The 24,936-nt window shown below is 46.1% G+C and overlaps 1 protein-coding gene across 1 annotated transcript in view; it reads left to right on the top strand.

Moving 5' to 3' along the window:
• Nucleotides 1–24,936, top strand: part of LOC132579470 (synaptotagmin-like protein 2) — a 72,108-nt gene that overhangs the window by 37,087 nt on the left and 10,085 nt on the right. Inside the window, exons 8-15 of the mRNA XM_060249850.1 lie at nucleotides 1,437–1,528; nucleotides 2,369–2,470; nucleotides 4,939–5,108; nucleotides 10,476–10,578; nucleotides 11,662–11,823; nucleotides 15,757–15,835; nucleotides 17,479–17,578; nucleotides 20,079–20,284. Coding sequence (XP_060105833.1) covers nucleotides 1,437–1,528; nucleotides 2,369–2,470; nucleotides 4,939–5,108; nucleotides 10,476–10,578; nucleotides 11,662–11,823; nucleotides 15,757–15,835; nucleotides 17,479–17,578; nucleotides 20,079–20,284 — 1,014 coding nt within the window. The remainder of the gene's footprint in view (nucleotides 1–1,436; nucleotides 1,529–2,368; nucleotides 2,471–4,938; nucleotides 5,109–10,475; nucleotides 10,579–11,661; nucleotides 11,824–15,756; nucleotides 15,836–17,478; nucleotides 17,579–20,078; nucleotides 20,285–24,936) is intronic.

Genomic DNA, 24,936 nt, shown 5'->3' with positions numbered 1-24,936 from the left:
GACCTGACAAGAGCTACACACTTTCACGCATGTTAAATCATGCCGTTTAGATCCATTTCAGCAACAGTTTGCAAGTGGATTTTGCCATTTTACACAGTAAAATCTCGTTGCAAAGTGCCTTGATGAAAGTGGATTGCAAGCAGGGCCGGCTCGCCCACTAGGCAAACTAGGCTATTGCCTAGGGCACCAGGAAGGGGGGCACCAAATTGGGCTCTCCCCCCGCCGCCCCGTATTCAAGGCAAATGCCTAGTTTACCCCCCCCCCCCGCTGTGCCGCCACCACCTCCCCCCCTTCCCTTCTGTGCCAATGGGGCGGTGGAGTGCCGCTTCCTGGCCTCTTTAAAGCCCCCCCCCCACTAATCAGCTGATCGGCAGTAAAACATTGCTGCCACTGTTGTCGCTCCTTCCCTTCCGTGGCAGTGCCACACTCCCCACCCCCCAGGCACTTAGAGAAGGGCACCTAAAATTAGCCCTACCCTTAGACTTTACTTGGGCCTCTCAGCATTCTCCTCCTCACTTCTGCTGGAAGTGAGAGCGCTGAGAGACCCGGGCTGAATCTAAGGGTAGGGCCAATTCTAGCCGTGCACATCTGAGTGTGTGTGTGGGGGGGGGCAAACAGCGCGGCGCCGCAGGAGAGGAGGGAAGGGGAGAGAGGGAGGAGGCGGCAGTGGCAGCATTCTACCCGCCGATCAGCTGGTCATGGGGGGGGGGCAAAGCGGGTGGCGAGTCTGCCTGAGGCGCCTTGCACCCTAGGGGCAGCCCTGATTGAAAGTATATTATTGAATGTGTGTGAAAGCACCCCAGGTCAGGGCAAGAAATCTACAATCCTTTGCATATCCAAAAATAACACCCTCCTAAAAAAAAGTTCCTGTTCAGCTTTCTGCAGTCCCTTTTTGATTTGTTCAGGAGTGGTTATCGTGATTCTGTGGCCCTGGGCCCAAGTCCAGCTGAGGTCAAGTGAGGCCACCACTGTCCCCAGAAGCCAGCTGCCTGAGCCCCAGATAGGGCAGGTAGAATCAGCCCCAAGAGCCTGCTCTTCTTCCCCCCCCCCTCCTTTGAGGGAACTGGGCTGCAGACAGTTGCCCCCTCTAAGATTGCCCGTTTCTGTTACGCTGCTCAGCTGGAAAGGAGGGAAATTGAGAGTGTAAATCTTGGTTACGGGTTTTAACAATATATGTAATAGTAGGAGTCAGGAATTTTGTATAAGAGGTGATGAGTTTGTTTCTGTTTTTTATGTTTTGTTTGTATTTTTAAGCTGGTCGGATGACGGTGAATAAAGAACTACTACTACAGTTGCACCCCCACCCAAGCATGGGCCCTAAAACAGAGGACCACCCCGGCTTTCTCAAGGACTGATAATAAAATGCCATTTATTATGCAAAGTATAAGTTGCCTTTTTGTATTTTGTTCTCCTCTTTCCCCCACCCCCACCTCCAGCATACAGTAAGCCTCAAATGCTGACCCAGCAGTACTTGGAACCGGAGCGAGCCAAAGACTTGAGTCGATCCACCCCTCTCCTTCTCTCAGAGGTGAGACACTTCCAGGGTACCTGTGTAGGGTTGCCAATCCCCAGTTACAAACAAACAAGCACAAAGCTTCCATGATTCCCAGCCTCAATCAAATGCCACAAATAATATTATCAGAACTACTATGTTGTGAACCAGACTCGAAGCCAGATCAATGCAAAAAAATTATACAAATTGGAACATCACCAGACAGCCATAAAGTCCAACTTTAGAGCAGCCCAATGCTGTATTCTTAGCCAAAAGGTGATATCTTGAGAAGATTGATGTCATGTTTAGTCCAACTTTGAATTCATAAGGCAGCCAGCAGTCCAGTCATTGCAACAAGGATGTACTAATGCCTTGTTTCACTATTGCTTCTTCAAGCTTCAGAAATCCATTTCAGATACAAGGGTGTGAACACCACAACAATGCAAGTCTCTTCAAGCATCGGACTTTTTGGCTAAGAACAACATTGGGCTTCTCTTAAGTTGGACTTTATATTCTATTGTTGTTTGGTGATGTTCCAATTTGTATCATTTTTTTGCATTGGTTTTGCTTTTAGTCTGGTTCACAATATAGTAGTTTTGATAATATTGTTAGTTGTGGCATTTGATTGAGGCTGGAAGCTTTGTGCTTATTTGTTTGCTATCTATTATTGGGATTCTCTTGTGTGGTTGCTTAATCCCCAGCTGAGGGCAGGGGGTTTCCCAGTTTGGAGGCTTCAGGGTTATCAGAAAGTGGGAAGAGGGGGGAGAGACATCCTCCGGGCACTCCATGGAGACCAGTTCCCTGACGGAGCTTGCGTCTTGCATGTCATGGGGCTTGTGCTGCCAGACTTAACACTCCTCTCGATTTGATTTGCAGACAGAATCTGACACCGCTTCAGAAATCAGCTTCCAGTTCAGCCGGCACAAGAAGTCGCCTAGTATGGGCAGCCACTCCTCTGACATGGCCTCTGTCTCCTCGGTGGGTACTCCTACAGAAAATCTAGCAAAGGTGCTCTGGTGCTTGTAACCAGAGTGGTTTCTCCCTCACCTCCCCAGTACTATTTCTGCCAATCATTAAGAAGATGACTGAGGCTGTTTTCCCACTGAGCTTACCTCGGAGCGACGTCCCTCTTCACCGCGCAGCGTCTGCGCGGATTTCCCACCAACTGCTCCGAGTAACCAAGTAGAGTCGCGGCTTTTGCGTCGCTAACATAAACTGGTTTTTAGCGGTTTCCATTTGCGATGCAAAAGGTCGGGAACTTCCTGGTTCCTCGGAGCAGCCTCGGAGCAGTTGGTGGGAAATCCGCGCAGACGCTGCGCGGTGAAGAGGGACATCGCTCCGAGGTAAGGTCAGTGGGAAAACGGCCTAAGTCACAAGGAATTAAACCAATGGTTCATATAGTTGAGTTATCCTACTAACAGCTCCCCAGAAATATGCCTCTGAATCCAGCAGTCCCTTTTGGGTGTCATCATGGCTAAGAGAATTAATGAGAGGATGGAAAAGGGGGAAATGTTTATCTTTAAGTTAGCTTGATCCTTTGAACAGTGCTGCTAAGAGAATTAATGTCCATGTCCATTAGTTCCCCATACGATTTGCCAAGTTGTTTCACTGTGTGCCAGGATTTTAAGAACTGTGTACTGACTGTTGGTTTTTGCTGAGCTTCATTGTTGACTTCTCTGAAGTTCATATGGTTGATTCCAGAATCTTCTTTGGGGTTCTCAAGGTGCTTACTTCCCATGAGTCACTTTCCGTTGCTGTCCTCCACAGATAAGACAAGGCTGTTTGTAAAAGATGGTCTCCAGTTTGTGAAAGATGGTCTCCAGAAAGAGAGCCAGTTTGGTGTAGTGGTTAAGTGGACTCTTATCTGGGAGAACTGGGTTTGATTCCCACTCCTCCACTTGCAGCTGCTGGAATGGCCTTGAGTTAGCCATAGCTCTCATAGGAGTTGTCCTTCAAAGGGCAGCTTCTGGGAGCGCTCTCTCAGCCTCACCCACCTCACAAGGTGTCTGTTGTGGGGGAAGGAGATAAAGAAGATTATAAGTCGCTCTGAGACTCTGATTCAGAGAGAAGGGCGGGGTATAAATCTACGGTCTTCTTCTTCCTTCCATATATCCCTGTGGGCCATCTATGGTGGTCAAGCAGTCATCTATTGGCTAGCCTACCTCTTAGTGTGGCCCATCTGGCACTGAACAGAGCCTGGGCCTTTTCCATTGTGGCTCTGGCTCTGTGGAATAGGCTCCCTGAAGGGGAGGAGGAAGAAGACCTCTGGAGATCTTCACGAGGTTCTGAGAGGCCTGCCTCTTCGCCAGGGCTTTTGAGGGAAATTGAATGGCAGGCATCCTTTGTGACCTTCCAGTCCACCCCTGATATCAAGCAGGTGTTTGGGGAACTGTTTTTAAGACACTGAGATTCAACCACCCTGTGTTAATCCAGAGCAGAGTTCCCCAACCTTGGTGGGCCTGTGAGTGCCCTTAGAATTTTGAGCAAAGGTGGTGGTCATCAGTATAAAATGGCTGCTGTGAGGGTGGTGCCAGGCACACAATGACTGGCAATGCCAGCAGTTTTCTAGATGCTCATACAAAGAAAGATCTTTCCCTGGTCTGCCTTGAGATATTTAATTGGATAAGTTCTGAGGCAGAATCTGGGGCCTGTTTTAGGCAAAGCAGGTGCCCTTCCACTGAGACATCTTCCCGCCTTTCTGTTTTCCTCAGGAACTTGAGGGTTCCATCTTCCCGCCTTTCTGTTTTCCTCAGGAACTTGAGGGTTCCATCTTCCCACCTTTCTGTTTTCCTCAGGAATTTGAGGGTTCCATCTTGTATCATAAAGAAGCTGGTACCTTCCCCCCCCACAGCAAATAGAAGCAGGAGTGGCAATTTAAATAAGGAAAACAACATGAGGGATTAATTCTTCTGGCTCCATCTCCCCAAGGCCTCAGTGAGATTCTCACACAATGCAGCTGCTATTACCTTGAGGAAAGGCACCAAGCCAGAATAAGACCAGACAGAATCTTATTGGCTCTTCAGGACACTAATTTCATTGGGCTGAAAAGCTGCCATGTACTCCATTGTAGGGTGACTTATCAAAGCAGTGGGTTCCTTTTGTCGGCAACTTCCCTGGTGACAGAAGGGATTAGGCACTTTGGCCCTCTTGATAGAATCCTTGGATCAAGCCCTCTAGCATTTTACAAGTTACTGTGATAGCTGACTTGAGAAATCTACGGTCTTTTCTCAGGAATATTATGCCTGTGTATCGTGCAGCTAGTGAAGATTCCATCCAAGAATTATTCAGCGTTAACTCCATAAAGATTCATCTTCTTTCCTGAATGAAGCAGGAAAGATGATGGAAGGTCACTTCAGCCCAAAAAAAGATTCACTCTTTCTCTAGCTGAGAAAAAGGGATAGTGTCCATTCTGACCTCAGGAAATATTCCTATTGCACTCTGGACAGGTGAGCGGCAGTGTTCTCAGCGTGTACAGTGGCGATTTCGGCAGTGTCGATGCCCAGGGGCTAGTTCAATTTGCCTTGGACTACGATGAGAAAAACCGAGAGTTCCAAATCTACGTCTCTCAGTGCAAAGACCTGGCTATTGTGGATGAGAAGAAAGGCAGAACAGACCCGTGAGTGGAGATTAAAAATGACAGACTTGTAAGACTGTTGGTAGTTGTGTCCAGACAAAGTGGGTGTCAAATGGGCACCATTTAGGATTGCCAAACTCCAGATGCTGCCTAGAGCTTCCTTAGGATTGCAACAGATCTCCAGGTGACAGAGATCAGTTCACCTGAAGAAAAGGGCTGCTTTGGAAGATGGATTCTATGGTATTATTTCCCATTGAAGTCCCTCCCCTCTCCAAACCCCACCCTCCTCAGGCTCCACCCCCAAACCCTTCAGGTATTTCTCAACCCAGAGCTGGAAACCCTCATACGGAAGGAGAGTCTAGAATTTGAGGCTAAATTCTAAACCTGAATCCCCCAGCCTTGCTGTGGGAATTTGAGAAAGGCACTGTGGGAATTTGAGAAAGGGTTGTAACCATCACTACAAAATAGCTTCTGTGGGAACGGGACCAGCCACAAAATGTATTCATTTAGAAATGAATCTGTTGGCCGTCCCCAGCCCAAGAGATGCCCACCTCACCTCAGCTAGGGCCAGGGCTTTTTCAGTTCTGGCCCCAACCTGGTGGAATCAGCTCCCTATTGAGATCCGGGCCCTACCTGGCTTATTAGCCTTCCGTACGGCCTGTAAAACGGAGCTGTTCCGCCAGGCTTTTAGCTGAGGCTGCGGGCGTCTATTCTTGATCTGGTTGGCCTCCCCGGCCAGCACTGCCACCTGTGCTAGGAATTGGAATAAAAACTGCCATCCCTATGAGATATCATGATGTGAGATGGCTAGGCTGAGCAATATGTGATGTCATGGTAATCTGAGTGCTGTTGAGGTGTCTGTTTTAAAATGTTTTTATTGTTTTGTATTGTTTTGTTATATATTGTACTCCGCCACGAGCCCTATGGGGAATGGGCGGAAAAGAAATTTACTAAAATAAATAAATAAATAATTTATATATCCACCTTCAGGGGTGGAAATCTAGCAGGAGCTCCTTTGCGTATTAGGCCACACACCCCTGATGTAGCCAATCCTCCAAGAACTTACTAGGCGGTGTGTGGCCTAATATGCAAATGAGAGCCAGTTTGGTGTAGCGATTAAGTGTGCGGACTCTTATCTGGGAGAACCGGGTTTGATGCCCCACTCCTCCACTTGCACCTGCTGAGATGGCCTTGGGTCAGCCATAGCTTTCATAGAAGCTGTCCTTGAAAGGACAGCTGCTATAAAAGAACTCTCAGCCCCACCTACCTCACAGGGTGTTTGTTGTGGAGGGGGGGAAGGTAGAGGAGATTGTGACCGCTCTGAGATTCAGAGTATAGGGCGGGATATAAATTCAAATCTGCTTTCTTCCAAGCATCCTAGGACCCAAGGTGGGTAACAACAACGTAAAAACAACACAAAACAATTTAAGGAAATTAAAGGAAAGGAAAGGTCCCCTGTGCAAGCACCAGTCGTTTCCGACTCTGGGGTGATGTTGCTTTCACAACGTTTTCATGGCAGGCTTTTTACGGTGTGGTTTGCCATTGCCTTCCCCAGTCTTTTACACTTTCCCCCCAGCAAGCTGAGTACTCATTTTACCGACCTCGGAAGGATGGGAGGCTGAGTCAACCTTGGGCCGGCTCCCTGAATCCAGCTTCTGCTGGAATCGAACTCAGGTTGTAAGCAGAGAGTTCAGACCACAGTACTGCAGTACTGCTGCTTTACCACTCTGCGCCACGCGGCCGCTAAGGAAATTTTTTAAGGAAATTAAAACAACACATTAAAAACAAAGCTAAAACCAAAGTGCCACAGTTAGCAGGCTCTGACGGCCCCACAATCTCTCCAGAACAACTCTGGGTTTTTTTGTTTGTTCTATGTATAATCTACCTATCTTCCCCCCCTCCCCCCCCCCAGGAGCTTACATCATTCTGTTTAGCATCCTTGCTGGAAAGTCAGGAGCTAGGCTAGATAGTGGCTGGAGATCTCTCAGAATTACAACTGATCTCCAGGCTACAGAGATCAGTTCCCTTGGAGAAGATGGCTGCTTTCAAGGGTGGACTTTATGGCATTATACCCTGCCGAGGTCCTAAACTCCACCCTCCCAGGATCCACCCCCAAATCTCCAGGAATTTTGCAACCCAGAGCTGGCAACCTTAGCAGGAGCTCGCTTAACCCCTTCTGGGAGGCTGTTCAGAACCCATGGGGGCTACCACAGAGGTGAGAACCATCACAAAGTGTTGGGAGGCTCCAAAAAAAATTTTGGATGATCCAAGCCAAGTGTCCTCCTGCAATGGAGACTACTGTTCCTGAATGGCCACTCACTGGAGACGCAATGGTTTCAGGCCTTTTCTGAGGTGCTTCCTGCACTGAGGAGGCAAGAGAAAGCCAGTGGTGAATCGCTTTTGCCAGAGACGCTGTTCCGTTTTTTTGTGGAGAAAAATATTAGCAAGTTTGTAAAATCTTAGAGTTCAGCAAAATTCTCACCGGGGGTTTGAACAATGGAGCCCAGAAGCAAGTGTGTGTGTGTGTGTGTGTATTTTGGGGGGGGGGGGTTTAAGAAAGAAAGGGAACGATAAAGTTTGAGGTTCCAGAGCTCCACTCCTGTGAGTTCCTGCCCAAAATGAGGTCTGGACCCAGCCAACATATCCCATCATCTGTTGTTGTTATTGTTATTATTATTATTATTATTATTATTATTATTATTATTATTATTATTATTATTATTATTATTATTATTGTCATCATCATCCCATAGCTGAAGCTCTCTGGGGAGCTTCCAACAAACATAACGGGTCCTTCACTGTTTCAAGGTTTGTCATACATTTTTGGGTCAACATGAAGCCACCATTTTGCTTTGCCAATCCAGGGCAAATCACCTAATCCTGAATTCCCTCTTGTTCCCTCTTCCACAGTTTCTTCAGCCAGCCTGCCATCGTTTTACATCCCCCGCCCTTCTCTTTCCGCTTTCATTTTGTGCAGCCTCCAAATTTAGCGGGTGTAGACTTTTGTCCCTCAACACATTCCCACCTCCCAGTTAAACAATCGCAGGAACAGAAAGGCAAGGTCCCCTGTGCAAGCACCAGTCGTTTCCGACTCTGGGGTGACGTTGCTTTCACAACTTTTTTACAGCAGACTTTTTTATGGGGTGGTGTGCCATTGCCTTCCCCAGTCATCTACACTTTCCCCCCAGCAAGCTGGGTACTCATTTTACTGACCTCGGAAGGATAGAAGGCTGAGTCAACCTTGAGCCGGCTACCTGAAAACCCAGCTTCCGCCGGGGATCGAACTCAGGTCGTGAGCAGAGCTTAGGACTGCAGTACTGCAGCTTTAACACTCTGCGCCACGGGGCTCTTACACAATCCCAGGGATGATGCCAAATATGAAGACTTTTTTGTTTCCTTTGGCAGACGCCCAGTAACAGTCATTGGTTTTCCTCCCTGACTCTGGTTATTGTTTGTGTTTTTATGAAATCATTTTATCATTTTTAATGTTTTTAATTGTTCAAATGTTTTTATGTGCATCACCTCAGGACCCTGATTGGGTGGGAATGGGGCATAAAATGTTTCAAATAAATAAATATTGTGACAGCTAAACATGGAACAGAAGAGCAGTCGTGTACCAGGAAGGTCCCTTAAACTAAATGAAGAAAGTCTTATCCACAAAGACTCTTAACCACATCCACTTCATTTTCTGTAGTCTGAGAAGACGACTAGTCTGTAGGTATTTTTCTCTAACCAAGAGAAGCTCTTTAGAACAGGAAACTGGGAGCCTGATGTTCTTCTCAAACAGTTAGATGTCTCTTTCTCAGCAATTGATGTCTCTTTCTCAGCAATTTCCCAACTTCCTACAAACCACCAAATAATTTTGCTTCCATTTGTTTAGTGCCACAAAAAGCCAGTTTGATGTAGTAGTTAAGTGCGTGGACTCTAATCTGGGAGAACCGGGCTTGATTCCCCACTCCCCCACTTGCAGCCGCTGGAATGGCCTTGTGTCAGCCATAGCTCTCGCAGAGCTGTCCTTGAAAGGGGGAGGAAGATAAAGGAAATTGTGAGTGAAGGGCAGGGTATAAATCAATATCATCTTATGTTTCGAAGCTTAACTCAAGGTATAATTTCCCCATGCCTCGAGCATAAGACAAGGCTTTGTACTGAGTCAAGCTGCTGGTTCCTCCAGCCCACCAGTAGTTACTCTGACTGACAGCATTTCTTTAAGACCTCAGGCCAAGCTTTTCCACCTGAGGCCCTTGTAGCTGGTGGAAATGGCCAGGATTGGACGGGAACTGCTCCGCCAGGGTCCTGGAGCAGCAGAACTTTTTTTGAGCAGGAACACACAGGAACTCAGTTTCGGCTGGCTTGGTTTCAGGGGTGTGGCCTAATATGCAAATAAGCTCCTGCTGTGCAAAACAATGGTGACAACAATATGCAAATGAGTCCCTGCTGGGCTTTTTCTATCAAAAAAGCCCTGCATAGCAGGGTGTACAACCATCTTTCACTGACAGCCACGGTGCGTCTCCCACTTGGGTCCCCTGCTCAGCTCCCCCGTTTTTTGATCTTTACAGGCATAAATCCAAGGGGAAGAGACTCCACACCTGATTCTAAATCATCCCCTGCCCTTCTGAGTGTCTAGGCAGCCTCCTGCAGCTGGTTGTTGTCAGAGCTCGCCCGTCTGCCCCAAATGATTTATCACTCTCCACACAGAGGCCATGTTAACAACCTGGCGAGGTCTTTAATTAGTTTTGCCTGCTGACTGTCTACCCTAGGTGCCGGCTTGCGTGTGACAGCGCAGCTCTGTTGAATGTTAATAATAATAATAATAATTTTTCATTTATATCCCGCCCTCCCCGCCGAAGCAGGCTCAGGGCGCCTTACATGGCATAAAATGCAGACATTACAATAATACAATAATAAAAATGCGCTAATTACATAACGATTATATTACTCAATTAAAATGTACTATTACATTAAAACCATCAATTAAAACTATCACATTTAAAACCAATAAATTAATTCGGTGCTACAATCTCGACGTTACGCATCATGACACAATTTTAGGTGACGACAGTCGAATAAATTCCACGTTAATAAAAAGCCAGCTGAAAGAGGGTAGTCTTGCAGGCCCAGTGGAACTGGTTAAGGCTCCGCAAGGCCCGTACCTCTTCTGGTAATTGGTTCCACCAGTGGGGAGCTGTAATTGAAAAGGCACTTCCTCTCGTAACTTTCAGTTTGGCCTCCTTCGGCCCCGGGATTGTCAATAGATTTTGCGAGCCAGATCTCAGTAGCCTCTGGGGAACATATGGAGAGAGACGGTCCCGAAGGTAGGCAGGTCCTCGGCCATATAGGGCTTTAAAGGTGATAACCAGCACCTTGTAACGAATCCGGTACACAATTAACTCGGGGACACTTTCTTCCCAGGTACGTCAAAACCTATCTGCTTCCCGACAAAGCTCGGATGGGCAAGAGAAAAACGTCGGTGAAGAAGAGAACCGTGAGCCCAGTTTACAACGAGGTTTTGCGGGTAAGGGCAAGGATAGGTTACCCAGAAAGTCCAGATGTTGGGGGGCAGCAGGGTATCTAAAATGAAGTTTTAAGATGGCGTTTTGCAACCTGGGCACAGTCTCTGCGGGATGTAGTCTCTTGTGGCAGGGCGAAAGGCATGATAAAGTCCTTCTCCTTGAGGTCTATATTTCTAGGCCCCGTAAGGCCTTAACCCAGTGCCGTGCACGGAAATGACCTCAGCTTTGGATGGTCCAGAATATCTTCAGTTGAAGTTTCTCAGATAGCAGGTTCGGGACAGACCATTCTCTGCCTGAGCAGAAGTGAAAGCAGCAATGTCTAAATCAGAGGTGGCCAAACCGCAGCTAGGGAGCCACATGTGGCCCTTTCACAGATATTGTGTGGCTCTTGAAGCCTCCACTGCCAGTAGCAGCAGATTAGAGCATGCGTTGATCCGTGTTGTAAAGCACAGAGCTGTGGCTCCGTGTAACGTCGGGAGAAAGAGGCTGAGGAAGAACTGATAAGCAAAACTGTGAGGATTCCTTTCAAAAGCGGTTCCTTATTCTCTCCATACCATCACGAGTGGAACACTAAGAGATTAAAGACTCTACCCACGTCTTCACTAAGCCTACGTTGAAGAGGCTGTTATTCTTTAAAGACTGTTGAGAGACTTTGTGGGAAAATTTCTAGAATTGAGTATTCAGTGCGCCTTAGTTCTGCTTTTATTTAGTTTGCACTAAAAAACCCCGCATATTTACACGCTTTGGTGGTTATCATATATAGTCCACTGGCCCATTGGTTGGCTCAGAGAAGGTATTTAAAGCTAAAGTAGCTTTCTTTCCACCTTTCCCTCCCTCCCCCCTCCCCATCCATTTTCCTTCCTTCCTTCCTTCCTTCCTTCCTTCCTTCCTTCCTTCCTTCCTTCCTTCCTTCCTTCCTTCCTTCCTTCCTTCCTTCCTTCCTTCCTTCCTTCCTTCCTTCCTTCCTTCCTTCCTTCCTTCCTGTCTTGTGGCTCTCAAACATCTGGTGTTTATTTTATGTGGCTCTAAAGTTAAGCCAGTTTGGCCACCCCAAATGGTCCAACTCCTCTTTCTCGTCCCTGCAGTATAAGATAGAAAAAATGGTTTTGCTGATTCAAAAACTGAACCTTTCAGTGTGGCACAATGACCCTTTGGGACGGAACAGTTTTCTGGGAGAGATGGAGATTGACTTGGCGAGCTGGGACTGGAGCAACAACAGGTTGAACTGGTACATGCTCAAACCACGGGTAAGTAGGACAGGTATGGAACACGTGAAGCTGCCTTCTACTGAACTGGTCCACTGGCCCATTGAGGTCCGTGTCATTTACTCAGACTGGCAGCGGCTCTCCAGGGCCTCAGGTGGAGGTTTCCTCCATCATCTACATCATCGCATCATCCTTTTTTACACTGGGGATGCCTGGGATTGAACCTTGGACCTTCTGCATGCCAAGCAAATGTTCTGTCACTGAAGCAGGCCCACACAGCCACAGATTTCTTTGTGAGGACATGTGTTACATACAAAACAATGCTTCGATGTAAATTTGTGCTTACAAAAGCAGTCTTCAGTTAAGAGAAGAACGTTTGAGTCCAGTGGCACCTTGAAGACCAATGAAGCTTATTCTGGGTTTTTTCGTGCACACAAAAGCTTATGCCCAGCATAAAACTTTGTTGGTCTTAAAAGTGCCCCTGGACTCAAACTTTGTCCTACTGCTTCAGACCAGCATGGCTACCTCCCCCCAACTTTATTAGCCATCATTCTACTGCATGTCATGAGGGTTGTCAGGAAGGAACACAACCGCAGACTCATCCTGAGAAGGAGAACTGCAGTTTTCAAATTGAAATCCGGCAGCATCCCTAGTTGGGTACTTCTTCAGGAACCTTTGGGATTTAGGCAGGTATGTACCAGAGACAGGGCCTTTTGTGTGGTTCAAAGTATTTATTGTCCCAAGCCAATACATCCCTCCATTTCCGGACCCAGTGAGCTTAGCCCCTGTGGTGCATCAGTGCCCTACTCATTTGGCTCACTCCAAAGAGTGATTATCAAGTGGAATTCACTGTGTAGCTACAAGCATAAGCAGCTTCAAGAGTGGATTGGATGAACATCTGGAGCAGAGGTCCATCAGTGGCTATTAGCCACAAGATCTAGATGGAACACTCTGTCTGGGGCAAGTGATGCTCTGTATTCTTGGTGCTTGGGGGTCCACAGTGAGAGGGTTTCTGGAGTTCTGGCCCTTCTGGTGGGCCTCCTGATGGGCACCTGGTTTTTGGCTACTGTGTGACACAGAGCGTTGGACTGGGATGGGCCACTGACCTGATCCGACATGGTTTTTCTTATGGAAAATGTTTCTATCACAGTTACTAACCATCATTCACGAACATTGTTTAAAATCACATCCATTAAAACAAAACTCAACTTTCAGCTGCTTAAAACTCCAGGAGAGGTGAATTGCTTCACCACCGTCTAAAGACCAAGCAAGTCCATAAAATTCATCCAAGCAGACACTGGATCAATTATTACATGGAGAGAGTTCCGGTGGTGAGGGGCTTCCACAGAAAAGGCCCTGTCCTTTCACCTCCAGATCGGGGAGGGAATTCAGAGAGAGGCATCCATTGAAGATTTTGAGGAAGGTTCATATGAAGCTGTTACCCTGGTGGTAAACACTTCAGGGCTTTGAAAACCCAACACCCAATTGGGACCTGGTGGAGTTCTTCAAGTTTGTTCCCTCCCCTTTTCAGCTCTGTCCTAAAGTATGTTTGCCTCAGCTTAACATCCCCCTGCTGTGAAATTCCCTCGATGGCCTTGTGGAAACCTGGCAAGACCGATTAACCAGGGCCATTGACGAAATAGCACCCCGGCGCCCTCTGCGCCCTCGTAGGAGGTTGGCCCCATGGTACACCTTGGAATTGCGCCAGCTGAAACAAGGGCTCAGACGACTAGAGAGGCAGTGGAGACATACTCGGGACGAAGCAATGAGAACATCCTACAGAACGCTTATGAAGTCGTATGAGATGGCAGTCAAGGCCGCAAAGAAAAATTACTTTGCAGCCAAGATTGCATCCGCAGATTCGCGCCCAGCACAACTGTTTAGAATAATTGGGGACCTTATAACTTTGCCACAAGGCAAACCAAACATTAGAGAATTGGAGATTGGCTGTGAGGCATTTGCGAAATATTTTGCGGATAAAATCTCACTGCTCCGCCAAGACCTGCCTACCACCTTGGAAACAGTGAGTGAAATTGAGGCTCCGTGCCTGTCTTCGGGGTTGGTCCTGGATCGCTTCGACCCGCTCGACCTGGAGGAAGTCGATGGGATCCTCTCCGCTGCTCGCCCAACAACATGTGATTTGGATCCTTGCCCCTCTTGGCTGATTAAATCCTGCCAGAGGGAGCTCAGAAGTCCTTTACGGGACATCATAAATAGATCCCTCGTAGAGGGGCACTTCCCAACGCCTCTGAAAGAGGCGTTGGTTCGCCCTCTCTTAAAAAAATGTACAGCAGACCCGGCCGAATTGGCGAATTACCGTCCGGTGTCTAATCTACCATTCCTAGGCAAAATTATTGAGAGGGCAGTGGCGTTGCAGCTACAGAGGTTCCTAGATGACGCTTCCGTCCTTGACCCGTGCCAGTCTGGGTTCCGACCGGGCCATGGGGCGGAGACAGTGCTGGTCGCCTTGGTGGATGACCTCCAGCGGCATCTGGATCGGGGCGGCTCTGCGGTACTGATGTTATTAGACCCGTCGGCGGCATTTGATACAGTCGACCATCAGTTACTAAAGCACCGCCTTGCCGACATAGGGGTTAGGGGGCTGGCCTTACAGTGGCTTTCCTCCTTCCTCTCCGATCGGGGACAAAGGGTGGCCATTGGGGGCGAGCGATCCCAGAGGCACACACTTGACTGTGGGGTGCCTCAGGGAGCAGTTCTCTCCCCAATGCTGTTTAACATTTATATGCGCCCCCTTGCCCAGATTGTCCGGAGGTTTGGGCTGGGTTGCCATCAATATGCAGATGACACCCAGCTCTATCTACTAATGGACGGCCGGCCTGGCTCCGCCCCAGGGAACCTGGATCGGGCCTTGCAGGCTGTAGCGGTGTGGCTTAGATTGAGTGGGTTGAAGTTGAACCCAGCGAAGACAGAGGTCCTTTGCGTGGGTCGCGGCGCCCAGGGAGGGGAAATAGCTCTCCCAACCTTCGACGGCGCACTATTGGAACCAGTGCGCCAGGTAAAGAGTTTGGGTGTTTTACTGGAGCCTTCATTATCAATGGAGGCCCAGATAGCAGCCACTGCCAAGTCAGCATTCTTTCATCTGAAGCGGGCAAGGCAGTTGGCCCCCTTCCTGGAACGCCGCGACCTCGCAACAGTGATCCATGCAACGGTCACCTCAAGATTGGACTACTGTAATGCCCTCTACTTGGGGCTACCTCTGTGCCGGACTCGGAAGCTGCAGCTAGTGCAGAATGCGGCGGCCAGGCTGTTACTGGGGCTCCCGAAATGGGAGCACATACAGCCGGGGCTGCGCGGACTGCACTGGCTGCCAGTTATCTACCAAGTCCAGTACAAAGTGTTGGTTATTACCTTTAAAGCCCTATATGGCCGAGGACCTGCCTACCTAAGGGACCGTCTCTCCCCGTATGAACCCCAGAGGGCACTGAGGTCAGCAAGTAAAAACAAAATGACCATCCCTGGGCCGAGAGAGGCCAGGCTCCAAAGCACCAGGGTGCGAGCCTTTTCAGTTGCGGCACCTGCACTGTGGAACCAGCTCCCGGAGGAGGTGCGGGCCCTGCGGAACCTCGACCAGTTCCGCAGGGCCTGCAAGACTGCCCTTTTTAGACACGCCTATAATGATACGGACTGCTGAGTTGCAATGAACGAAGAACCGCCATCTTTAACACCATTTAAACTGGCAGAATCAGCGCCAGAACAGCTATTACTGCCAGATATATATATAATGTAATTGTAAATTAAGTATTTTAACTGAATTAACGGGTTTTTATATGTGTAATTTTAATTGCTAATCTAATGTTTTACTATTTATGTTAATATATTACTTACTGTTAGCCGCCCTGAGCCGCTTTGCGGGGAGGGCGGGGTAGAAATAAAATTTATTATTATTATTATTATTAAGTCCTCCTTGGTGCTGTTCTGTACACACTTTGCCTATTACTGCCCTTTCTCTTTCAGAGCCTGTCTACCCTCAATTGCGTTGACCATCGAGGAGTCATGAACCTGTCCATTAAATATGTGCCACCCGGAAGCCAAGGTAACACAGGGCTGTATGTTAAGAAGCCTTTCCGCGTCGCTAAAAGAAAAACATCAGTTTGAAAAACCTAGTCTCATTTTCATATATTCTAAGGCAAACATGCAGCCCGGGGGCCAAATCTGTCAAGCATGCGGGTTCAATGACGAGTCGAAGTTGATACAAAGACTAGGTTTATTGATAGACCGATACTTTCTGTGTAACAGATTCTTGAGAGTGATGCTGCAAATACATTGATACAATACTTTTAAGGCTTACTTCAAAAGGATTCCAAGGGATGGGGTTGCGGGGTAGCTCTCACACATAAACTATCATAAATGTCTACATTCTCATCGTGTTATCAGGACTCTGTCCTTGCTTTCCCCAGATGTGTCGCACTCCCTACCAGGAATGTATGGGAAGGTGCTGATTACTTCTTCTCAAGTTAGTTTCGTTTCTCACTACTTCTACTTTTCAGGCAATAAAGCAAGAAAGGGGAAGAATAACAGAGCTAGCAAAACTGGGTCCTCCCTGATACTTCACAGACCAGTGTTAGACAGAACCTTATAACAATCAATTACCAATGGAATTTCACCATGCTTGACAAAATCAGGCTCCCAGAGAGCTCCTATCAAGCCCCCGAGCAACTGGCTGTCATCTGCTTCCTTCTCCCTCTCTTCTGCATCACAGCTTGCTTTGCAAGGCTTGCTCAACTGCACAGGAGCTACAGAGGAAAGCCCCTATCTTCTCCATTGGCTGAGTCTCCCTTGGGGAGGAAGGGGGGAAAGCAGAGCTTATTTTTCCAGGCTCTCTCAATCCCCCAGCAGAGCTACTGAGCCAAACCTCGCTTACTTCCATTAGCTGAGGCTCCTCCCCCTCCTGGGGAAGGAAGGAAAGAGCCAGAGTTTCCTTTGCCCAGTTCCCTGGATCCCAGGGGAGAAATACAAAGAAAGCACCTTTAAGACCAACGAGTGCGAACGTTTTAAGCATGTATTAAGGTGTTTTTTTGTAAGAAAATATTTAATTGTGTTTGTCTGTGTCCTTTATAAAGTTTATATCTCTGCTACCTAATCTTAAATAGCTATACACATGGCCTGGCCCAACATAGCCCAGCCCAAACTGACATGGCCCATGTCAGATCTGGCCCTCATAACTTGAGTTCAACACCCCTGTTCTAAGGAATCAAAATGAAAGGTTTTTTCCCAAGATACATTTGTTTTAATCCCCCCCTCCTTGGGGGTATAATGTGTGCCACCTAAGTATCCCTTAGCCAGTTTGTTCTACATCCTACAGTTGCTTCACGTAGGGCCACGAGCACGGTCCCCTTGCCCTTAATATTTTTTTTAAAAAAAATTAACTTTTTTATGTTTTTATCCCAGCCGTCCTCCTGGAGGCATATGGTTCTCTCACACACACCCCAATTAATTCTCGCCCCCCCCCTTTAGCATCCTTTAGGTTAAGCTAAACGATGGTAATGGATTCAAGATCAACCACCAATATTCAGGTCTAAGGGAGGATTTGAACCCAGGGCTCTGCTGTATCGTTCTGAAACCCTGTCCTCTACACTTCATTTTACTGTTTAATAAAACTTGTTTCATTAAAGTTATGGTGAATGAAACTTACATGCTTCTTCATGATTAATTATCTTCTATGATAATTCATGGAAGGTTGGAAGACCCCTCCATCTGGCGAAGTTCATATCTGGGTCAAGGACACCAAAGATCTTCCACAGCTGCGCCCCTCGGGAGTAGATTCCTTTGTGAAATGGTATGTGTGTCATTTAGAGAGTTCATTCCTCCCCCTGCCCTCATTTCTTTATAGCCCATGTATAAAATTCCTTTTCGCATCATAGACTCATAGAATCATAGAGTTGGAAGGGACCTCCAGGGTCATCTAGTCCAACCCCCTGCACAGTGCAGAAAGCTATATCTTTATAATGAAAATTGTCCTGCTCAGATTTTATGTCAATATCACCATTTTAAAAGAATTAGCTGAGCACATGTGTGTGTGTGATGTTTGAAATGTATTCTGAAGATCCAGAGTAGAAAATGCAAAAACTTTCTTAAGTAGTCAAAATTGGTGTCTATCTTTTTTTCATTCTGAGCCTCATGGTGCTTAGAAATCTATGACTAGATATTCAGTGGGAGGGGTTGGTGTTTTTTTGTATATTTGTTTGTATATGTGTATCCAGGGGTGGAATTCTAGCAGGAGCTCCTTTGCATATTAGGCCACACACCCCTGATGTAGCCAATCCTCCAAGAGCTTACAAGGCTCTTTTTAGTAAGCTCTTGGAGGATTGGCTACATCAGGGGTATGTGGCCTAATATGCAAATGAGCTTCTGCTAGAATTCCACTCCTGTGTGCATCTATCTGTATCTGGAAGTCATGTCAACCTCTGATGACTGACCCCTTCTAGGAGCCTGGAGGATATTCAGAGAGGTGACTGAATAGCTTGCCCCTGTCCTCCCAACTGGGTATTTCAAGGAAGTCTCCCATTCAAGTAGTAATGACAGTCGACCCTGTTTAGCTTCCGCAATCTGACATGATCAGGCATGCCTGATATTTGGTGTTTTTTTTAAAAGGCCAGCACCTGCTGTACAGTGCCCAGTTTGATTGGTGTCCTGGTGCAGAGGGCGAGCTGTTATAAGCCCCAGAAGGGGGGAGGAAGGAAAAGGAAAGGTCCCCTGTGCAAGCACCAGTTGTTTCCGACTCTGGGGTGACATTGCTTTCACAACGTTTTTACAGCAAACTTTTTACGGGGTGGTTTGCCATTGCCTTCCCCCATCATCTACACTTTCCCCCCAGCAAGCTGGGTACTCATTTTACCGACCTCGGAAGAATGGAAGGCTGAGTCAACCTGGAGCCGGCTGCCTGAACCAGCTTGCGCTGGGATCGAACTCAGGTTGTGAGATCGAGCAAAAAGGTGGTGCCCGTCTTTTTTCCCTTCTAGGACAGGTCAATTTAGACAAGGGGGGAAACATGGATTAAAACTTACATGCATGCAGTTGACCCTGTCCATATCAGGGCCTCACAAAACCGCTAGTTGACTTTTTAAAAAATCAGGAAGATTCAGTCATGGATGCTGCAGCATTTCATCCTGTTGGGTAAGAGACAAACGACATCTCATGCAGAGCTTGGTTCCAGCCAGCTTTTCCACTGGTTGTCAAAAGGCATCCCTTTAACAACCAAAAAGGCTATGCTGGGGATCAAAGGACCTGCATGGACAAAAGAAGGCCTCATTTTGGGCAGGAGCTCACAGAAGCAGAGCTCCAGAACCTCTAAATTTTATTGTGCTCTTTCTTTCTTACCCCCCCCCCCAAAAAAAAAAACTTGCCTCTGGGCTCCATTGTTCAACCCCCTGTGAGAATTTTGCTGAACACTAAGATTTGACAAACTATCTAATATTTCCCCCCACAAAACATGGGGAAATAACCAAAACAGATAGAGCAGACAGATGGAAATCTTCCCCGTGCCAATGTGGCCACATAGGAGAAAGTAATTCAAACAAGTATGATGGGAGTAAGGTTTTATTATGACAATTAGAATTCAAGAAGCATTTTAAGGTAGATGCTGAGGTGATATAATTTAGTACCCCTTCTGGTGATGTCAGGGGGTGTGTGGCATATGCAAATGAGTTGTGCTAATGAGCTCCAGCACCTCTTTTTCTACAAAATGACCCCTGAAAGTCATGGGAAGGAGTCTGTAGCAAGGAGGGCAGTTAGGAAAGACTGAGTGAGAAAGCTGGCTGGGTCCAACTCAATAGCTGGGCCTCTTGCCATTGTTCTTTTTTAAAATATGAATACACACCAAGGAAAGGAAAGGTCCCCTGTGCAAGCACCAGTCATTTTTGACTCTGGAGTGACGTTGCTTTCACAATGTTTTCACGGCAAACTTTTTACGGGGTGGTTTGCCATAGCCTTCCCCAGTCATCTACGCTTTTCCCCCAGCAAGCCGGGTACTCATTTTACCGACCTCGGAAGGATGGAAGGCTGAGTCAACCTCAAGCCGGCTACCTGAAAACCCAGCTTCCGCCAGGGATCGAACTCAGGTCATGAGCAGAGCTTAGGACTACAGTACAATTCACAGCAGAAGTGGTGAAGTGGTATTATTTACCCCGTTTCCCCAGTGTATGGATTCAGCAGTTTTCAACACATTTTAATCTGTCAGTTTTGGATTATGTTTGGAAGGGAAAGAGCTGGGGGAAATGCCATCGAAAAACGTATCCTTTTGCAGCGACATGAAACATACCATTTCTTTTTGTTCTAAGCTACGTCCTTCCAGACACCAGCAAGAAAAGTTATCAAAAGACCCGAGTGATCAAGAGGGATTCCAACCCTGTCTTTAACCACACGATTGTATATGATGGATTCCACACGGAAGATCTCAAAGACGCCTGTGTCGAGCTGACTGTCTGGGATCACGAAAAACTGACCAATCATTTCCTTGGAGGAATCAGGCTGGGACTTGGGACAGGTGAGTGAGCCGTCAAATGTTCTTGAACTTAATCTTCATTTCAACATGAACCCTCTTCCGCTGCTTGGCAGATACGAGCAGAAAGAACTGGCATCGGGATGCCAGCTGGGGATTGTTTTAACCAAGGCTTTTTTGGTAGAAAAAGCCCAGCAGGGACTCATTTGCATATTAAGCCACACCCCCTGACATCAAGCCAGCCGGAACTGTGTTCCTGTGTGTTCCCGCTCAAAAAAGCCCTGGTTTTAACAATATAAAAGGTTCCCAAGCAGTGTTCCCTCTAAGCTGAGTTAGCGTGAGCTAGCTCACAGATTTTTAGCCTCCAGCTCTCACCTTTTTGTCTTAGCTCAGGAAGGATGGCCCCAGGGCACAATAATTGATGCGGGAGCTCACAGCTTTAATACTAGTAGTTCGCAAAGTAGAATTTTTGCTCACACAAGACTCTGCATCTTAGAGGGAACATTGTATCCCAAGGGTTTCCTTTCAGAGGAGGAGAATATTTTTGTAAGAATCTGTGTGATCTTGTTCAAGTGACCAATCAGATGAGAAAATGCAACCAGAGTGAAAACTAGAATAATCCCGACACCCGGTCCGATGCAACACAGACTGTCGACGCAGGGATCCACTCAGGTTTGTGTCTGTGGGTTGTTGCAGTCAGAAGGGTGATCCCGGCTTCAGTTGAGGCCTGCAGCTGGGCAGCCCTGAGCAATCCAGACCGCTGTGAGAAAGTAAGCATTAACTATCTTGATCCTACCCCACTTGAGAACTTTCACTGAACAAAAAGCCCAAACAAACACACAAAATCTTGCCAAAGCTTAAACTGTGACTAAGGCAGCTGCTCCCCCAATGTATGTTGAATGCTTTGTCTCTATTTGCTGAGATCAAGAGGAGCCAAGTTTCCTGACATGGCCCCACAGGCCGTTAATCATCAACCTATTGGCGCAGGTCAGACAGCAGGCGAAACCAGGGTTTGCAATTATGCTGGCTCGGATGAGGGTGATCGTCTCAAGGCAGACCACCCCTCTGACTATGATTAGTTAGGTCTCTCAGTCCGCAGCCAGGGTCTGAAATGGGTTTATTCAGGAATGCGTTTGCATATTAGGCCACACCCCCTGATGCATTCCTGTGCGTCCCTGTTCAAAAAAAGCTCTGGGTTGATTCATCTTACCCAGGAGTGGAATTCTAGCAGGAGCTCCTTTGCATATTAGGCCATACCCCCCCTGATGTAGCCAATCTATACTCTTATAAGGCTCTTTTTAAAGAACTTATAAGGCTCTCTTTTGTAAGCTCTTAGAGGATTGGCTGCATCGGGGAGGTGTGGCCTAGTATGCAAAGGCGCTCCTGCTAGAATTCCTCCCCTTATCTCACCGATGGTCTCACAAGAAGTCTGAATGCCGAAAACCTGGCTGAAGTCTGGTTTGCTCTCTAGCGAAGCCCTCCGAGGGAAATGAAGCAGTGATTGTCGAGGCAGACCTGAGTTTGGTATGAGGCTGAAGAGCCCCGTGGCGCAGAGTGGTAAAGCTGCAGTGCTGCAGTTGGAGCCCTCTGCTCACAAAATGAGTTCAATCCCAGCAGAAGCTGGGTTCAGGTAGCCGGCTCCAGGTTGACTCAGCCTTCCATCCTTCCGAGGTCGGTAAAATGAGTACCCAGCTTGCTGGGGGGAAAGTGTAGATGACTGGGGAAGGCAATGGCAAACCTTTTTATGAGGCTGAATCCTGAGTTCACAAACTAACCATAGTTAGAATAAACCATGGTTTTGCATTATAGCTTGGATCCTACCTAGAATTTCCATGGGCAGGTAGATTCCTGTCTTGCAGGGATCCTCTGATTCCTCTTTGCCACCTATTCTTGGGAGTCCCCAGCATTTGGGGAAATGTTTGGCGCCACTGGGGGAATTGGTGACAATCACCCCATTTTTGCACCCACAGAAATTCTAGGGAGGATCCAAACCACCATCTGAACTATTAACGGTACAGTTCTAAGCAGAGTTATACCCTTCTCAGTCTACCGATGTCAGTGGGCTCAAAAGGGCTCTGGAACTCTGTTTAGGATTGCACTCTGATTTACCTTGTACTATCAGCTACAAATAATTAGTCTGTTTCAGTGAAAAAGAACAGAAGTCCAGGTGCCACATTGGGTGTAGTGGTTAAGTGCGTGGACTCTTATCAGAGAGAGCCCAAGTTCGATTCCTCACTTCTCTACATGCAGCCAGCTGGGAATGACCTTGGGTCAATCATAACTCTCTTAGAGCTGTTCTGCTCACCCGCCTACGTCACACAGCGTCTGTTGTGGCGAGGGGAAGGGAAAGTAGATTGTAAGCCGCTCTGAGACTCCTTTCGGTAGTGAAGGGCAGGGTACAAATCCTATCTCCTCCTCCTCTTCTTCATCTTCTTCATCATCTACTTCTTCTGGTTTATCATTCTTCTGATTAAAACAATTTTTATTTAGTAACATACGGTAAGAATATCTTATTCCTGCATCATTAATAACTTCTTTTTATCTATCCCATATATTACTTTCTAACCACCCCTCCCTCCGTTACTTGACCCCCGCCGGTGTTATTTACTTATAATACTAATATTAAAAGGTACCCTTAACTAATAAAAAAAAATTACATTCTTCTTCCTTCTAAGACTTAATCATTATAAAAAATTGTCCAATGTCCTTTTATTTTCCACTCTTTTTCTACATACCTTCTGAACTTTTTCCATTCCATCTTAAAAACTTCTAAGTCATAGTCTCTTAAAATTCTTGTTAATTTGTCCATTTCACTCCATGTCATAACTTTTACAATCCAATCCCATTTCTCTGGTATTTTTTCTTGCTTCCACAGCTGCGCATATAATGTCCTAGCAGCTGAAAGCAAGTACCAAATTATAGTTCTATTTTCTTTTGGAAATTTTTCCATTTGTAACCCCAACAGAAAAGTCTCTGCAATTTTCTTAAATTCATATCCCAAGATCCTAGAAATTTCTTGTTGAATCATCTGCCAATACTTTTTTGCTCTTTCACAAGTCCACCACATATGGTAGAAAGAACCTTCATGTTTTTTACATTTTCAACATCTGTCTGGCATCTTATTGTTCATCTTTGCCAACTTTTTAGGAGTCATATACCACCTATACATCATTTTAAAACAGTTCTCTTTAATACTATGACACGTCGAAAGCTTCATAGAGTTCTTCCACAAATATTCCCAAGTTTCCATCTGTACTTCTTTATTTACATTAATTGCCCACTTAATCATTTGAGATTTCACTACTTCATCTTCCGTAGACCATTTTAAAAGTAATTTATATAGTTTTGAAATTAATTTTTCATTATCGCCAATCAGAACTTTTTCCATTTCTGTTTGCTCTTTTCTTATTCCTTCCGTTTTAATATCATTATCCACCAAGCTCTTTATTTGTTGCATTTGGAACCAAACATATTTATTATTCAGCTCTTCAGCAGTTTTCAATTCTGTTTTGCCACTTCATATTTTTAATAGTTGATTATATGACAACCACTTTTCTTCACCCGTCTCAGCTGTTATTTTTATTACTTCTGCTGACACTATCCATAACAGTTTTCTCTCATCTCCATATTTCTTATATTTCATCCATGTATTTAGCAAATTATTTCTTATATAATGGTGAGAGAAAAAACCATCCATCTTTTTTTTCCCCATAATACATATAAGTGTGCCAGCCAAATTTATTTCCATGACCTTCCAACGCTAAGAGTTTTTTGTTTAACAGCATCATCCATTCTTTTATCCACACTAAACAAACTGCTTCGTGATATAATTTTAAATCTGGTAATTGGAATCCGCCTCTCTTACACTGTTAAAATTTTCATTTTAATCCTTGGTTTCTTCCCAGCCCACACAAACTCTGAAATTTTTCTTTGCCATCTATTAAATTGTTTACTGTCTTTCACAATCGGGATAGTTTGAAACAAATACATTATTCTTGGTAGAATATTCATTTTAATTGCAGCTATTCTGCCCAGCAATGACAAATTAAGTTTATTCCATTTTAACATATCTTCATCCATTTTACGCCATAGCTTCTCATAATTATTTTTGAACAAATCAATATTCTTCATTGTTATCTCCGCACCCAAATATTTTACCTTAGAGGTAACTTCACAACCCGTTAGCCTCTGCAATTCCTTTTGTTTATTTACTTGCATATTTTTACATAGAAGTTTTGATTTTTCTTTATTAATACAAAGTCCCGCCAATTCCCCATATCCTTGTATTTTAGCTAACAACAAAGGTGTGACTTGTATGGGACTTTCATTTTCTGGTTTATCATTCTTATGCTATTAGTCAATTGATCCATCTTCCCTAGTATTGTCTACTCTTACTGGCATCAGCTTATTTTATTTTACTTTTGTCGATTTGTATTCTGCCCTCCCTGCAAGCTGGCTCAGGGCAGATTACATCAAACAAAACACATAAATTACATCAAATAAGATACACAATGGATTAGAAACAGTTAAAATAAAATTAGAACAGACGGCTGTCGGTTTAGAGAATGGTCTAGTCCGCCTGCCTGAGATTCTTTAAGTGTAAATAGCATAAAAAGAGAACTGAAGATGGCTAGGATTGAGCAGGAGACCGGGGTGGAATTCTAGCAGGATCTCATTTGCATATTCTAGCAGGATCT

Source organism: Heteronotia binoei, chromosome 11 (genome assembly GCF_032191835.1).
Source record: "Heteronotia binoei isolate CCM8104 ecotype False Entrance Well chromosome 11, APGP_CSIRO_Hbin_v1, whole genome shotgun sequence".
In the NCBI taxonomy this organism is placed as follows: domain Eukaryota; kingdom Metazoa; phylum Chordata; class Lepidosauria; order Squamata; family Gekkonidae; genus Heteronotia; species Heteronotia binoei.
This window is presented reverse-complemented; position numbering and strand designations above follow the sequence as displayed.